The following is a 16,086-nucleotide window of genomic DNA, read 5'->3' as shown; positions in this document are numbered from 1 at the left end:
GAAATTTTAGTTTAATTGAACGATTTAATGTCAATTAATTTCTAATATAAAAAATACCATGTTGGCTTTTTAGTAAGTAAAGCCCTTGATTGAGAAACTTGATTGGAAAAATCAATTTACACGATTTCAAACTTGGGAAGGGTGTAATTTCCCAAAGGTTCTGCTGTACCTATATTCTCGGAGTTCCCGATGGTTGCATTATTGAAAGGGAATCATTATTCAACATACTAACTTTACTTAGAAGACAAGATAACATCGTGATTAGAAAATTAGTCTCCTGGGAAATTGGGAGAAATTATCGTAAAAAGCTCACTTTTATCAATTAATTAATTAATTACCTCATAAAGGTTTAATCCAAAAAAAAAGAGGAGAAAATAATTAATTATACTCTGGCTCTCGTTACAAGCTGAGAGATTCAAATTCAGTGTCTAAAAAATGAGACGAAAACTAAGTAGAGAATTTGTGAACTATATTATTTGTACATATTTAAGAAAATTCAATATACATATATATATATATATGTTAATAAGACTCACTTTCTTTTTATCTTTACAGCTTGCTTCCATAAAAGTGAATTCATTTCAAGTCTTCGATCAGCAATGTAAACGCAATCCTCCCCTTTTAAGCCTCAAAATTTGTGAGTACTGGAATTGTAATTTGTAATTGGAGTTTCTTTTTAGCTTAAGGTGACGTGTTTTACACTCGAAAAAGATTTTATCCAGCCTTGTCTTGCCTTTGCTTGCTGTCACTTTTTAGTGAGAAAAGCACTTTGAGGAGCAATAAACAAACACTCTCTCTTTCAAACATTCTTTTTTTTTTTTTTTAACCCCTTAATTTCTTCTTCTTTTGTGTGATTCTTCCCCTTACATACTTTCGTGATAAATATGAGAATCATTAGATTGTCGAATTATATTAATTCATTTTGTCTCTTTATATTTTGAACGAGGGAAGCTTCCTCTTCAAGCAACCGTACTTTTGCATCAAATTCCTCATTTGCCATGTAACATGAAAAAAGAATCTTCTCCATAATGTGATTGAAAAGGCAAATCGGATCAGAATTAATAATCTTTATCTTAATGTAATTATTGGTCTTTGAATATTAATATGTGTGGGGTACCAGCTATTTGTTTAACCCTCATCAAGGATACACTTTCTCCGATTTCAAGAAAATAGTGAAAATTCTTAAGCAAGAAATTTACAAAAAAACAAAAAATTCCTGCTAGTACAAGAGTCAGTATAGTATTGTGGAGGTTAATAAAAAAAATAGTTTAGTATTTGATAAATTGTATTGATATGGTTGTCGTGAGTTTAAAAAGTTGATTATATGCATTTAGTAAATTTTATTATGAAAATTTTATTTTATTATATAATGACCAAAATAAATATAAATTTTAATGGTCCTAAGATAAGAACTACCATGGCGAAAAAACTTTTTATGCATGTTAAACTCTTCTTATTATTATTATTATTATTATTATTATTATTTTGTATTTCAAGAATTAAAAGTAATCAATTGAAATTATTTTACATGCTCAGCAAATGGTAAGTGAAATTATTCACTAAATCATCTATGTACTATTTTTTAAATAAACAGAAAAAAGACACTGAAATCTCGAAATTCTATTCTAATTTATAAATAGAACTCAAACTCAAAGCAGTAAAAGTAGACACCATAATAATAAATGGTAATATAACATTTTAGGACAAAGTTTATCTAACATTTAAAGATAGATAGGGGGAACAAACTAATAATCTTACGGATAAGATTGGATTTTTTTATTTTTTAATTTTCAAATTTAATTTTGATGTCATGACATGATCGAAAGATGTAAGGACCACGGTGCACAAAAGATGATAACATTGTTTTTTGTTTGTTGGGCAACCCACGAAAATAACAACAAGAATAATAATAACGGCAATAAATTAAATAAATAAAATAAAATTTCTAGAATGTGTCCACATCTATATCCTCCACTTCACATTCTTTTTCTTTTTTTCCAAGTGGTAGCTGCTAGCTGAAATATATATGTGTGTATAGTGGGTAAGCATAAATAATAATGAACCCAATTCTGCAGCCAATTTATTTTGCTTTTACTCTCTTTTGCTTAATAATGCTCTCTCACATGTTGCAATCATCAATACAGCCTCGAGAAATATAATCTTAAACAGTACGTGCAGCATGTGAGGCTTTCAATGTGTGACCGTGACCCTACTCGAGGTCTGATTTTTGTTGGCAGTTGAGTTGACGACTCACTCGGCTTTAATCTTCCTTCTTACTCTGCATTTATGAAATGAATACTCAACACGTACGCGATTGCAGCACTGCTAGGGAAGTTCCCTAACAATTAACCAACACTACATTTTTATTTCATCAAATATATCATTAAAATATAAAAATATATATATATATATATATATATAATTTTTATGTAGTGAAAGCGATATTTTCTTGGTTTGTTAGTATATTGCACTATATATATATATATATATATATATATAGTATCTATCATTGCAACGGGCAAATGATGTCACAAATGCGCATTAAAATTTACATAATTTCCAATATGTGCATGATTTTGAACACGAATGAGCAGTCGCCTTGCTATTTTGCTAATTTGGTCATCAAGTTATCTTTTGAACGGGCGATGACTTACGCTTACTTCGCCTTTTTTGTTTTTGTCATTTTGCTTTGCCGATAAGGGAGAAGAGATAGGTGGCTATAATTGCCTCATGTATGCCGCCCATTACATCAATAATCAGGTTGAGCCTTATTTTCACTCCGCTCCTTCGAATCTATTGGTGTATATATATATATAATTTTCAATCAGATTTCTCGCACTTGTTATCGTATACAGTGGTGATGTGATATTTCGTACTTTAATAAGTACAAAAACCCCTCTTCAAATAAGTTATTTTTATTCATAAAATCAAATTTCGAACCTAATACCACTTTAGTACTTTGTTTGGACATTTTAGGTAGAGGTGGTAAAAATATACGTCCGGTTCGGATTCGGACTGTATCCGGATGTTGCGGGTTGGGTAATACCCAGTCCGGGTATGAAGCCGGGTCGGTCTTGGGCATCACTTGATAAATCCGAAATCTGGATTTTATTAAAAAAAATTATAAAATATATATTATTTTAAATATTTTTATATTTATTTGACTTATTTATTATACATATATAAAGTTTTAAACACTTAAAGTTTATATTTTCATGTCAAATTTTATTAAACCCGGCCCGGACCGGTTGCATCCGGGCAGGGTCAGGTCATGGCAATACCCGAACCCGACCCGGGGTTTTGCCATCTCTAATTCTAGGTCCTTGCTTGCATCTTTAGCAACTAATTTTTAATCAATCATCGCATAAAAATCAATACAAATCCGTGAGAATGAGGAGAGGTTAGGAACTGAAATCTTAATTGTTTGTCTACTTATACATTTGTCAACTTATATCACAAAAATTTTGAGTATAATTTACATCAACCATTAAGATGTAATTAGTGACTTAAAACTAGAACAAACTAAACTCCTTTTAGGTCACTAATTACACCTCTTGAGTTAATGTAAGTTTTATATTATAATGTAATTTAACAACACCCATAATATATACATTCACGTGTTATTTTTCCTAATTTTGATTGTCTGGTCTAGCTGCTTACATCTCTAAGTCACGTCAATTTCTGTACTCTGAATCCTATCAAATTGAGTCATTAATCAAAAAATGAATCCGGTCCAGATTAAAACCTAAATATTGAAATTGAACGACAACATTGAGCATTTGAGATTTACAAGCCATTGACTTTGATGGATTACAACAAATCAAGCGTCGACCGACCCACCGACTTTATCCACCGTCCGATTAGGGATCAAATCAAGATCATTACTCGTTAGCCGGTGTTAGGAATCCAGGTGGCAAATAATTAGATGTCATTCCCAACACACATATGCAACAGAACAATTTGCTCCCGTTCAATCACATAAAAAGCCTTTCGCCTTTGTTTTTTTTTGACAAATTCTTAGTTTTGTCGGCGCCTAATTACGCTTACCTTATCTCATCCAACCCATAGGCCATATGTCACTTTCTCTAACGCAATCAAAAAATTTATGATTGATCAAAGCAGACAAACTTTATTATTATCATTATTTTTGATAATCCAATTGCAACCGTCCACGTAGGTATCATAATTATGATTAGCATGTGAGACTATCATTCCCCTAAAATTTGCTAATGGTTAGTATAATAATGTTTTAGTTGATACATAATGATGTGAGCACCTTAAGAGAGTTGAATATAAAGATGGCAATATCTTTATATTTTATTATAATGTTTCTTTTTAAATTCATTTAATGGTGGCTACATCTTAGGAGGAGCATCTTTGCACGATATATGTCCATGGGAGGGTTGCTTTCAAATGTTAGTTTAATTTCTCAGTGTTTTACGAAAGAAGAGATTTATGGTGAGGCTTTGAAAATTGTGTGTATATGTGAATCGAATAATGTATTATGCCATAATTAAAGAGATAATATTTGGTGTGCGAATACAAAAAGGGCACTCCATAACTTTTGTGATACAAGATGGAAAACTATCGAAAATACATTTTTTTAGAATTTGAAGTTTGTACTCTTTTTTTTTTTTTTAAGTAATTTCAGTTTTGAATTATGTTTCAAAAATTATTTTGAAGGAAAATAATTTTGAAATGTTAAAATCTTGTAATTGCATTCAATTTTTTTTTTGTTTCTCAATAAATATATATATTCAAAGTATGTTTTGCTCTTCGTATTTTCATAAAATTTTGGTTGCTTTTACGTCATTTCTTATAATTTTTTATTATTACTCATAATTTGTTAATTTTAACATTCATCGATGCACACTGGATAAATTTTTCATCGCTTTTGAATGTTCGTTTTAAACATTTTTTTTCACATTTTCGTTTCATATTTGAAACATTCTCAATTTTTTTATTTATCACATTTTCATTGACTTTTTCTAACATTTGTTTTCTTTTATCTCTTTCACGTTTTAATATTTATTGTCGTATTCTTGTTACTATCGTCACTTTCTTAATATTTCTCATTATATTCACATGTTACCGTCACTTTCTTTATATTTCTCGTCATCTTTTTAATTACTTTTTTTTTGCAATGTTACTTGTCACTTTTTCAACAACTTTTGTTAATTTTGTTTTTAATAACTATAGCCTCTTAATTTGTCATTGCATTCTTGTTATCTTCTGTGTGTGTGTGTGTGTGTATCAAATTTTATTTTGACAATTCAACGTTAGACTTTTATTTACTTCTATTAATCATGGATTTTTGAACGTCCAATAAGTTGAAATTGAAACTTAAAAAATGTCATGCGGCTCATGCCACCCACCAGCCAACCATCAAGCGTTCGTATTCTTCTCAAAAGCAATCGTCTTTGAAAAGTAGAAACCGACGGTGCAATTTCATATATATAATTGCAAATTGTGTGCTTTATGTGAATAATATTCATCGCTATTCTATTGCCTGCTATAATATCTAACATTTTTGTTTAAATAATTTATTTTATAGGATGAAACTTCACATTTCACATGTCACAAAGACTAAATAAATAAATAAGAAATTAAAATTGTAAAAATTCATTAACTCTTACTAAGTCATAAAAGGGGTCCAACTATATTGGAATTGCTCTGCAGTAAATAACTGATGATGACATACGATAATAAATATAAATATTAAATACGCACTTACTATTATGATTTAAAAATCATTATTAGTACTCTACAGTAGAACAGCTTCACTGTAGCCACTAGCTTATTTTAAAAATTCACATCATGTCAAATTTCATGTCTTAAGGAATCCAACTTGTACATTTAACGACTATTAATCAAATAAATTCAATGGTATCTCGTTGTATATATATATGTTTCATTGAAATTGAAAGAAAAACAAAATATGTTCAAACTATTTAATCTAGACAAAATGAATTTGATCTACATATTATATGTTTCATCTCTGTAATGGAAATAATTAATTACCCAACATGTATGCTTCATTATATTTTAAAATTTATCCACTCCAAGCTTCCTACCAACTAAATCTGAAAATTGATTAGATGGGTTGAATTTGACGGATCTTATTAATTGTCCAAACCCTATTAATTTGAATTAAAAAGAGGATGGTTGGCTGTTAGGTAAATGTAATAAAATAATCTAACAATTTTAGAAAATAAAAAAATAAGAAAATAAATACAAATCCACGAGAGAAGAGAAGTAGCTGGATGAAAAATGATTATAGGTCCGATAAATGAAAGACAACGATAAGTTAATACTTAGGCATGGGGAGCATTATCATTTTACAATTAATTAAAAATGACCAAACTTTTAGACAAGCATATGTTTTAATATCTCCTACCCTTTTTGTTCTCTAACACTCATGCATGTGTACGATTTTATTTGTGAACTGACATTTATGCCCCTCTTTGCTCTCTTCTCATTGGTTCCGCAATGATCCATTAACATACGGGCTGGTGAGATTAAGCACCGTTCCATTTATTATTATTATTATTATTGTTATTATTTATTTGTTCTCACACTCTTTCCTATAGTAGAAAAAATGATTATACAATTAGGACCTTAAAAAATGACTATACAATTAATATTTATAAATAGATTATACAATTAGGACTTTATCGTGGCATGTATTTTTCTGAAGTGCGGCCCAAATTTTTTAAATTTTTTCTAACAGTCGAAAGGTGTCCACTTTACTCACATTTCGTAAGGAGTAAAGTGGTTCCACTCAATTATTTGATAATCGAGAAATGAGTAAAACTAACCCCTATAATATTTTTATGGAAGCTTGAAGCCTTGAACCCTTATTCTTAACATTGTAAATGTGAGTTCTCTCACTGGACTAAAAACTCATTGATAAATCGAACTTCATTTAAAGACAATATTTCCGTAAGTATTTAAACTTGCAGTGTAACTTTCTTGAAAATAATTTTGCACTATTCACACTATTTTCTTCATTTTTGACATTACAAAGAAGGAAAAAAAAAACAGACAAATCACACCAACCAAAAAAAAATGTAAAAGGGAAAGGGGAAGCAGAGCAATTTCTAGTTGTAGTTAATTGGTAACGTGAAGGGAGAAAGTGAGAAGAGAAGTTGACGAATGCAACAATTACATGCAGCAGCTGGTAGCTTTTGTTATTAATTAATTATTATTTTTTATTTTATATATATGTGTGTGTGAAAAAGAAAAAAGAAAAAAGAAAAAAGAAAAAAGAAAAAATAATGTCATTATTTATCTCTCTGCCTTTAAGGCGTCATTACAACATTGTTGAAATAGAAGAGATTGAATAAGTCGTCCTCGAATCTCCTTTCACTACTGCTTCGGGTCCTCAAAGGCACAGCCCACAGACAACAAGATGAGAGGGGAGGAGAGGACCCATCAATTAAAACACAAACAAATACAACACAAAACCATTTGCTTACAATATTATCACTATTATTAAATATTTGCATTAAATTTTAATATTTTTATTTATTTTTATTTTTCGAAGAGAGACTCTCATCTCCATGGATTCTCTTGTTATCTTGTAAGAATTTCAATCCCGCCTTCATCCTTTCTCTTTCGGTATTTCTTATTCTATTCTTTTATTCCTTTTCTCCTTCCTTTTTGGGTTCCTTTTTTTTTGGGTTTAATGGGTCTCGTTTCTACTTGCAGGATTTGATGAAAAGTTTGGATTTTGATGGTAATGTGGTAGCCTCTGCCTCAGCATCAGCCTCAGCCTTAGCCTCGGTTGTTATTATTCAGCAACTTTGTCTATGGATTCTTCTTCTCTTGAGGGTAGCCGTACTTTTTTTTAAAAAATATTTTATTTATGTCAAAAAGATCATTTTCTTTAATTAAAACTCATCTAGGTTTTTGATGTTTGATGGGATGAAGGGACAAAGCTTAAATTTTTTATGGGTTTGTATTCTGCATGATAGTCAAATTGTTGCAATGTTATGTTACTTGTGATCTTGATGTTTTGGTTGTTTTTGGGTATTAACTAAAAACTTTCCCCCTTTTTAATGTTCAGTTGCTCCATGCAATACATTTTTGTTTGTTGTTTGATGTTGAATTGCAGATCCTAATGTGTTTATGCAATTTATCATTTTAAAGATTGATAGTAAAAGTATATTTTGGTGGGTAAATTTTTTGTAATGGTTAGCTGCATAAATTTGACTTTACGATCTACTGTTGCCTATTTTCTGCATATTTTATTTCAGCATTATGTGGATTTGTACCGTATTCATATTAATGAAGTAGCCTTTATTATAATGTAGTTTTGTTAATCCCACAAATCAACAATGAGTGGACATTTTCATGAATTATATTGGGGCCGCCTGTAAAAGTTATAGATTATTGGATGAACTTGGGATGTCTTTGTTTATGCAAGTCAACCCTTAGCTTACATGTCTTAGTTGAAGTTGAATTAGTTTTGTTTGATATTTATTTTGGTTGAATTAATGGGTAATTTAGCGTGAGTCATTCAAATGAGTATCGTAACTGGGTGGTGCTGATGTAACATGGATGCAACATGCATTTTTATTTGGTTAAGCATCCTCACCTACGATTGTATATGAGGTCAAAGACCTCAATTTAATTGGAAAGATTTTATGATGCAGGACAAGTTTAGGATTCTTTGAATTTTACTGTATTTTCCTTGTTTTAGTATGATAATTCTTATTTTATTAGTTTTTGTGTTTGAGTCAACCTCCAAGTAGGTTTTAAATAGTCTCCTACAAATAATGCTGAAACCTCATAGAGTTTTTCAACCTTTCAGTAAAATTTCCTTCTTAGTTTTCACTATGGGATTATTATTGTGACACGTGTTATCGAGCATCTTGGACTGGAGCGATATCCGGTCTCATATGTTAACCACCTATAACCATCTATATTCAGCTCTTATCTCAGGGCTTGAAAACATGAAATCATCTCACTTTCACTGCCTGCTGAGTCAAATTAGAAGCACCGATTTTGTTAAATCTAGAATTTTGAGGATTTTATGCCAACTTTCATATTATTTGATTGTGTGTTTGTTCCTTATTAGTCATCAGTCACGATGTCTTTTTTCTTTCTTAAAATGTTCTGGGGACTTTTGACAAGGTTATGTTTGTTGTTCTAGCTTCTACTTATTTCTATATGGTTTCCCTTTCCATGGCTATAGGAGTTGCACTCGACCCATCAAAATGCAGTAAGTTGAGTATGGAAGAAAAGAGAGAACTAGTGTATCAATTATCTAAGCAATCGCACAGTGCCTCTGAGACGCTGCGATCATGGACTCGTCAGGAGATTCTACAGATCCTCTGTGCAGAGTTGGGAAAAGAAAGGAAATATACTGGCTTGACTAAGTTAAAAATTATAGAAAATCTTCTGAAACTTGTATCTGAGAAGAAATCTGGGGAGCGTGAGGCCAAAACAGATATTGAGCCACAGTCTTCTCCAGCATCTTCCCAGAGACCGTCCAAGAGGCAGAGGAAAAATGATAACCCTGCTCGACTGCCTGTTCCAGTGACTGATGCTGCGATGAACAATAGTGGCAGTGATTTAGTCAATGCTATATATTGCAAAAATTCAGCTTGTAGAGCTACCTTAAGAAAAGAAGATGTGTTTTGCAAGAGATGTTCATGCTGCATCTGTCGTAAGTATGATGACAACAAGGATCCTAGTCTGTGGTTAACTTGCAGCTCAGAGCCTCCATTTGGAGGTGATTCCTGTGGTATGTCATGTCATCTGGAGTGTGCATTGAAAAATGAAAGATCTGGCATTGGAAAAGACAGATGCTATTCTGGACTTGATGGGAGCTTCTATTGTATTTCATGTAGAAAAGTGAATGACTTACTCGGGTAAATGTTTCTGTATGTTATCTCTATTTCTTCTTATTGTTCTTTGATAGATTGTCTTAGTTCAAAGGTTTTCTCTCATGCTGTGTGATCCTTTTGTGATTATGAATAATTGATATTTATCAAAGTACATTATGGTACTTACTGCTGGCACTATTTACGTACAAATAATTCATTTGAAGATTCAGAACTTTGAGTATGTGGAACCTGGAAAAGAAATTAAGAAAAAAAAAAAGGGACAAGTTGCAACGATGATAATTATATGTTGTTGCATTCGCTAGTTTGTAGTTTCTTGTAGTTGCCTGTTTCTTTTCTATTATACCTCCTTTATTCTATTTCTTTTTCAACTCCTCAGTCTCAAATATTTAATCTGGCTGGTGCTTTAATTTATTTAGATGCTGGAAAAAACAATTGGTGGTGGCAAAGAATACCAGACGAGTTGATATACTGTGTTATCGTCTCTCATTGGGCCAAAAACTTGTAAATGCGACTGAAAAGTACAAAAATCTCTCCAAGATTGTGGATGATGCTGTTAAAATGCTTGAAGATGAAGTGGGTCCATTAACTGGTTTACCAGTAAAGATGGGAAGGGGTATAGTCAACAGACTTTCTTCAGGACCAGAAGTTCAGAAACTCTGTGCTTGTGCTGTGGAGTCATTGGACAAAATGATTTCCAACACCATCTTGCCCAATCCTTCAGTACAAGGTAATCTTTATTGCTTATTATAATCGCACCAAAATCACCATCATTGTTCTTCCTCTGAGCCTGGATAAAGGGGTTCTTTGTGACAACCATGACCACAGGTATAATCATATCAAAAGCTGGAGTGTTAGTTATTGATCCTTGTTTTGTGTGTAGCTCTGCTTAATTGTGCAATGATGGAGAAGCCATGAAGTTGCTGCTGCTAACAGAATAGTCTTTAATTATCACTTTCTTTTTTGTCAAATGATGATCTTGAAGACCTCTGTTTTCGCAGGATCAAATGTGATTGTTCCCAACATGGTTAAGTTTGAAGATGTTCGCGCAACATCCCTTACTGTGGTGTTGGGTTCTGAAGATCCTTCTCCCGGGAATATTATTAGTTACACTTTATGGCATCGGAGGGCCCATGAGGGTTTTCCAGCTAGACCTACTTGTACTCTCTTTGCACCTAATACTAGGTTTGTTGTAACGGGACTTTGTCCGGCTACTGAGTATCAGTTCAAAGTTGTTTCCTCTAATGGTACGACAGAGTTGGGAAGGTGTGAAATTTGGTTCTCAACGGGCAGTAGCAGGGATGAAGTGACAAACTGCTCAGTAATAGAACGAAGTCAAAGCCCAGCAACAAACTGTAGCAGCCTTTCTAATCCATCTTCAGTGGAAGATGAGACCAATAATGTCACTCCAGACAGGGACCCAAATGATGCTCATGTTAACAATTATTATACATACAGCAAGGAGACTGATAAAATAGCTTCCACTAATTTATGTGATGATGCTATTGACTGCACTGTTCTGGGCCGAGGAACAACCCCAGCGGATGCGGTTTCCTTGTTAGACGAGGAGCGTGCCAATAACATAGATGGCTCCATGCCTGATTCTCATGTCCAGAAGCTTGAGAGCAAGCACCCGCCAGAGGGCCGAATCATTGAGGAGATGAGCACTGATAATGGGGTAGATACCCCAGTGCCAACTGGCATGGAATGTGTGCCATATATGAGAAGCTTGGAAGCTGGATTGCCCATTACTCCATGCAAAATAGAAATACTTAAAGATGCTCAAGCAAGGAATGGGAGATCCAAATTGAACAGTAAGGATATGGAAAATGGTACTGGAAATCGAGATGAGCCTCAAGATGGTAGCACGTCAAAGAAGAGAAGCAGCGAAAGTCGGGATGAGGATTGCACAGCAAACGGCCTTTCGGATATGGATTTTGAGCATTGTGTGAAGGTCATCAGATGGCTAGAGTGTGAGGGACATATTGAGAGGAACTTTCGGCAGAAATTCTTGACTTGGTACAGCTTACGAGCAACCCCACAAGAGGTTAGGATTGTGAAGGTTTTTGTCGATACATTTGTTGAAGATCCGGCATCGCTTGCAGAGCAGCTTATGGATACCTTTTCAGATTGTATCTCTAGCAGGAGATCATCAGTTGTGCCGGCTGGGTTCTGCATGAAACTCTGGCATTGATTGTTCTGTCCCAGGTCCTGCCATATCATCCAATGAATTCTAAGCATAACCCAGTTAGGGTTTGCATGGCATAATTCTTTAGATCCCTTAACATTAACTATCATCTTCATCATCATCATCATCATTATAATTTACTTTTATCATTAGCACTGCCATTCTTGTGATGATGTAAGAATGTTAGAATTTATTTCCGCCTACAATACAAGAGTTCAGTCCTATTCATTTATAAGTTCCAATTGCGAAATTGGAATCGCTGACGACTCCTCAGTTTTTTTATTCCTTTTGATGCTAAGCTCGGTAGGTCAATGCAATATGTGAATATTTTTGACAAATTCAATAGTGGTAGGAATATTCAAATCCTACGGGGTCAAATTGACGAAGTACTTATTTCTTCTTGGACCGAACTCGATTTTTTAGGCATGTGTATATATATTAGACTGTAAGTACATTCATTGCCATCTTTTTCATCAATGGTCAATGCCAAGCCATTATCAGTAGAGGCTTTTCTTATTGATTGAATCAGGCGAAGCTTCATTTTCTTTTAGATTTTCAGGTTGTTTCTATAAGTAGGTCAACTTATTAGAGTGCGAAAGCTTTGTTGAAAAGTACTTCACCGTCGGTGTGCTTATCCAAGTTAAATTTCCGAACTGCGTCATAACAAATCTATTTAGACAAGGAAATAATTATCGTAGATTATAAAAAATAAAAAACAGAAATTGTATGCCAGTAGCGTCTATAAGCGTGGAACCAAGGCTAGGGCTTTGGCTCAGGCAACACCATTAACTGTTCCAGCTTGCGCCTGATGAGCAAATTCTTGACAATCCTCCAATTATTGTTCTACTGTAAAGATGCAGAAGCATGAACGAACTAAAGCAAATTCATGCTCACACAATCACAAATGGTCTCTCTCGTTTCGCATCCACGAGCCGCAAAATCTTAGCTTTTTGTGCACTACCGTGTACCACACGGTGACTTGCAGCAGGAAGAGTCCATATTCGATCAAATTTTAACACCCAATATCTTTGATCACGATACCATGATAATGGGTTTCTTGCAAAACTTGAAACCTGAAATGGGTATCTTAAGTCTTAACCTACACTAACATGAGAAGTCTTGGTATCGAACTAAATGCACGTACTTTCACAGTTTTGCTGATAGCATGTGTCTCTTTATCTTTGCTCGATTATGTTTATGGTCATCTAGTTCAATATGGACATGTTTGTGATTTTTATGTTACTGGTTCGCTTGTAGGTATGTACTCAAAGTATGGTTTAATGTATATTGCAAATAAAGTTTTTGAACAAAGTTTGAATAAAAATGCGGTTTGTTGGGCTATTATAATTTTTGAGTATTGTACTAGTTGTCTGCTTTTTGAAGCGCGAGAGCTGTTTGATTAAATGTCGGAGAGAAACGATGTTTCTTGTAGTGCAATGGTATCTGGTCGTGTTAAAAATTACTGTTTTAATGAGTCAATTGAGTTGTTTCACGAGTTGAGGAGTTTGGAAAATGTGATGATTAATGGGCCCCTTTTCTAATGCTTGTGCTGTAATAGGTGCATTTGACGAAGGGAAATTGGTGCATCATTAATGAAATGGTAGTACTGGGTTGATTGATCTCTATGCAAAATGCGAGTGAAGAAATATTTAACATGATGCCACCTAGAGATGCAACGACTTAGAGTGCAATGATATTAGGGCTGGCTAAGAACGGGAAGAATGAAATGGTAGTACTGGGTTGATTGATCTCTATGCAAAATGCGAGTGAAGAAATATTTAACATGATGCCACCTAGAGATGCAACGACTTAGAGTGCAATGATATTAGGGCTGGCTAAGAACGGGAAGAATGGAATGGGCGTTGAGCTTTTCATGTCGATTGAAAAGAGGGGGCCTAGACCAAATGCTGTGACTTTTGTTGGGGTTCTTACTGCGTATGGCAAAATCAAAATATTTGGTGTTACATTGATGGGCATACAACCTCAAAATCTTTGGTATTACATTGATGGGCAGATAGACGCATGGCAAGCTGCTTGCCAGATTTGATGTGGTTGTAGTATGCAGAACCTAGAGCTGAAAATAATTTGCTTAAAACTGTTGCTACTAAAGTGACTTTTTGACCGGGCGTTTCCTTGGGATTGTTGAAGATGACTGGATAGAATCCAGACCTGCCAATTCACAGTGGTCTTCTTCATAAGTCTCCTTGATGGAATTGAAGTCTCATGAAGACTAGTATATACTACAAGGTTGTTGATGGTTAATAGGTTCCAGGATAACAATATCCACAGGCGTTGTTTTTTTGGCTGTTCGGTACCTAGTTGATTAATAAAGTAATCATAGTGATAGTATCTTGCTTTGTGGATGTCTCCGTTGGATGGATTCCCTTTGATTCGATTTGGAGACAAAATCATGCTAAACAGCTAAAGGGCTAGAAAGTTGCTTCATTGAAGTTACTGGGTTTGTCCTATTGATACCAAATGGTACACTATGCAATTCAACGTGGCATCTGAAAGCCAATGAAGACAATTTCACATGCATGCAAAGGAGGCTGTGAGAGTAGAGACGCCACGTCCACGTTCAACCATATTAAATAAATATTCAAGCACCGAGAATGGACAAAGATTCATCCCTTGTATTCAATTCAAGCGGTTCCAGTGATGTCTTCAACCAGGTAAGCATCAGTCTTATGTTGGCACCATTTGGTTGGTGGGTCCTATAAGCATATCTCAACCAATAAAAGAACAAGTCTGAGGTGATTCTGTTCTCATCACACCATTATATGATCATATGATCATACAGTAACATACTAATACTTATTGTCGTGCATACACAAAATGTATTTGTATTAGAGTGATTTAATAATAAGATAGTCTCAAGTTGACACGCGGGATGATCTCACCTAAAACTTTTCTCAAAGAAAGTTATCGAGCGGAGAGTAGAAAGGGTGGTGATGAAACCAAAGCTGTAAACACTCCACTTTCCTTATACAAATCCTCTTCTCTTTCGAGCTTTGATCTTCCCTAATCCCTTAACAAACCATACAGCACTTCACAAACACCTAGGCTAACTCCTTTTGTCCTTTACTTGAACGGTTTCCATTGCCTTGAGAACTAAAATAATTAATTATTACTCTTTTGCTATCTCGGTCTTAAGTGTCGCCTCTCTCTTTTAACTATCTTGTTTCTTGAAACAGTGCCCGAAGAAGATGTCTGCAAGCATCTTTACAGCTCCAGTTGCTGGTTCTGGCTATCTTGGCCTAAAACCCACATCGAAAGCTTTGCTTCCAGTTAAGGATTCCATTGCATGGAGCAGCAAAACAGTCTCAAACGGTTCAAAAACTCGATGCATGAAGGTAAAGTTTTTAGCTTCTCTTTCTGGGTTTTGTGCGATGTGCTTATTGTGCATTATTTTTAACAGACATGGAATCCAATCAATAACAAAAAGTTTGAGGCCCTCTCCTACCTGCCATCGCTCTCGGATGATTCAATTGCAAAGGAGATTGACTACATGCTCAAAAAGGGATGGATCCCTTGCCTTGAATTTGATGAGGTAAATTCACAGTTCATCAAAGTGTGTGTGTGTGTGTGTATAAATATATATTTTATGTATGGGATCGGAAGAAAGTCCTAAGATCAATTAAAAGTTAGGGCAGATTAGTTGATACGATTAAAAGAAATTAATCTCAGATTAATTATTGCTTGAATTGTCAGGTGGGATATGTGCACAGGGAGAATAGCAGAATGCCAGGGTATTATGATGGGAGGTATTGGACAATGTGGAAGTTGCCAATGTTTGGATGCAATGATTCATCTCAAATCCTGAATGAAATACAAGAGTGCAAAAAAGCATACCCAAATGCTTATATTCGCTGCTTGGCATTTAACAATCAGAAACAGGGTCAGTGCATGTCCTTTCTCATCCAGAAACCTACCACCACCACTAGCACCTAAAAGCACTTCTCTCACTTTGTTTGGTTGAATTCTATAATGCAGCTTGTTTGATTATGGAGATGCTTTTCGTTTTAAATAATAAATACTTGATCATAA

General features: G+C 34.2%; 2 protein-coding genes across 5 annotated transcripts; both read left to right on the top strand.

Moving 5' to 3' along the window:
• Positions 1–7,271: 7,271 nt before the first annotated feature.
• LOC18055632 (VIN3-like protein 2) lies at positions 7,272–12,267 on the top strand. Of its 2 annotated transcripts, none has more exons than XM_006453295.2 (5): positions 7,272–7,582; positions 7,711–7,833; positions 9,200–9,878; positions 10,271–10,581; positions 10,853–12,267. In XM_006453295.2, exons 2-5 carry the CDS (start codon positions 7,812–7,814, stop codon positions 12,043–12,045), a joined length of 2,205 nt encoding a protein of 734 aa, XP_006453358.1. In that variant the 5' UTR covers positions 7,272–7,582; positions 7,711–7,811; the 3' UTR covers positions 12,046–12,267. The 2 variants fall into 2 exon arrangements, with proteins under 2 accessions (XP_006453358.1, XP_006453357.1); XM_006453294.2 differs by having other exon boundaries at positions 7,272–7,620.
• A 425-nt stretch (positions 12,268–12,692) lies between these two features.
• Positions 12,693–16,086, top strand: LOC18055630 (ribulose bisphosphate carboxylase small chain clone 512). 3 transcript variants are annotated; one of them, XM_006453291.2, is made up of 4 exons: positions 12,693–14,711; positions 15,234–15,392; positions 15,458–15,589; positions 15,751–16,086. In XM_006453291.2, exons 1-4 carry the CDS (start codon positions 14,652–14,654, stop codon positions 15,988–15,990), a joined length of 591 nt encoding a protein of 196 aa, XP_006453354.2. In that variant the 5' UTR covers positions 12,693–14,651; the 3' UTR covers positions 15,991–16,086. The 3 variants fall into 3 exon arrangements, with proteins under 3 accessions (XP_006453354.2, XP_024048126.1, XP_006453352.1); XM_024192358.1 differs by lacking the exon at positions 12,693–14,711 and adding an exon at positions 14,767–14,792; XM_006453289.2 differs by lacking the exon at positions 12,693–14,711 and adding an exon at positions 14,837–15,004.

This window comes from Citrus clementina, unplaced genomic scaffold (assembly GCF_000493195.1).
Source record: "Citrus clementina cultivar Clemenules unplaced genomic scaffold, Citrus_clementina_v1.0 scaffold_1, whole genome shotgun sequence".
Taxonomy (NCBI): domain Eukaryota; kingdom Viridiplantae; phylum Streptophyta; class Magnoliopsida; order Sapindales; family Rutaceae; genus Citrus; species Citrus x clementina.
Note: the sequence above shows the minus strand (reverse complement) of the source record. Positions and strands in the feature narration are given on the sequence as shown.

Excerpts from the sequence above, each read along its gene's own strand:
- LOC18055632 (XM_006453295.2), top strand. The coding sequence starts at position 7,812 with ATGGATTCTTCTTCTCTTGAGG. Across the intron at positions 7,834-9,199 it reads GGATTCTTCTTCTCTTGAGG|GAGTTGCACTCGACCCATCA; the intron begins GTAGCCGTACTT and ends CCATGGCTATAG. Across the intron at positions 9,879-10,270 it reads AAAGTGAATGACTTACTCGG|ATGCTGGAAAAAACAATTGG; the intron begins GTAAATGTTTCT and ends TAATTTATTTAG.
- LOC18055630 (XM_006453289.2), top strand. The coding sequence starts at position 14,930 with ATGATCTCACCTAAAACTTTTCTCAAAGAAAGTTATCGAGCGGAGAGT. Across the intron at positions 15,005-15,233 it reads GTGGTGATGAAACCAAAGCT|TGCCCGAAGAAGATGTCTGC; the intron begins GTAAACACTCCA and ends TTCTTGAAACAG. Across the intron at positions 15,590-15,750 it reads CTTGCCTTGAATTTGATGAG|GTGGGATATGTGCACAGGGA; the intron begins GTAAATTCACAG and ends TTGAATTGTCAG.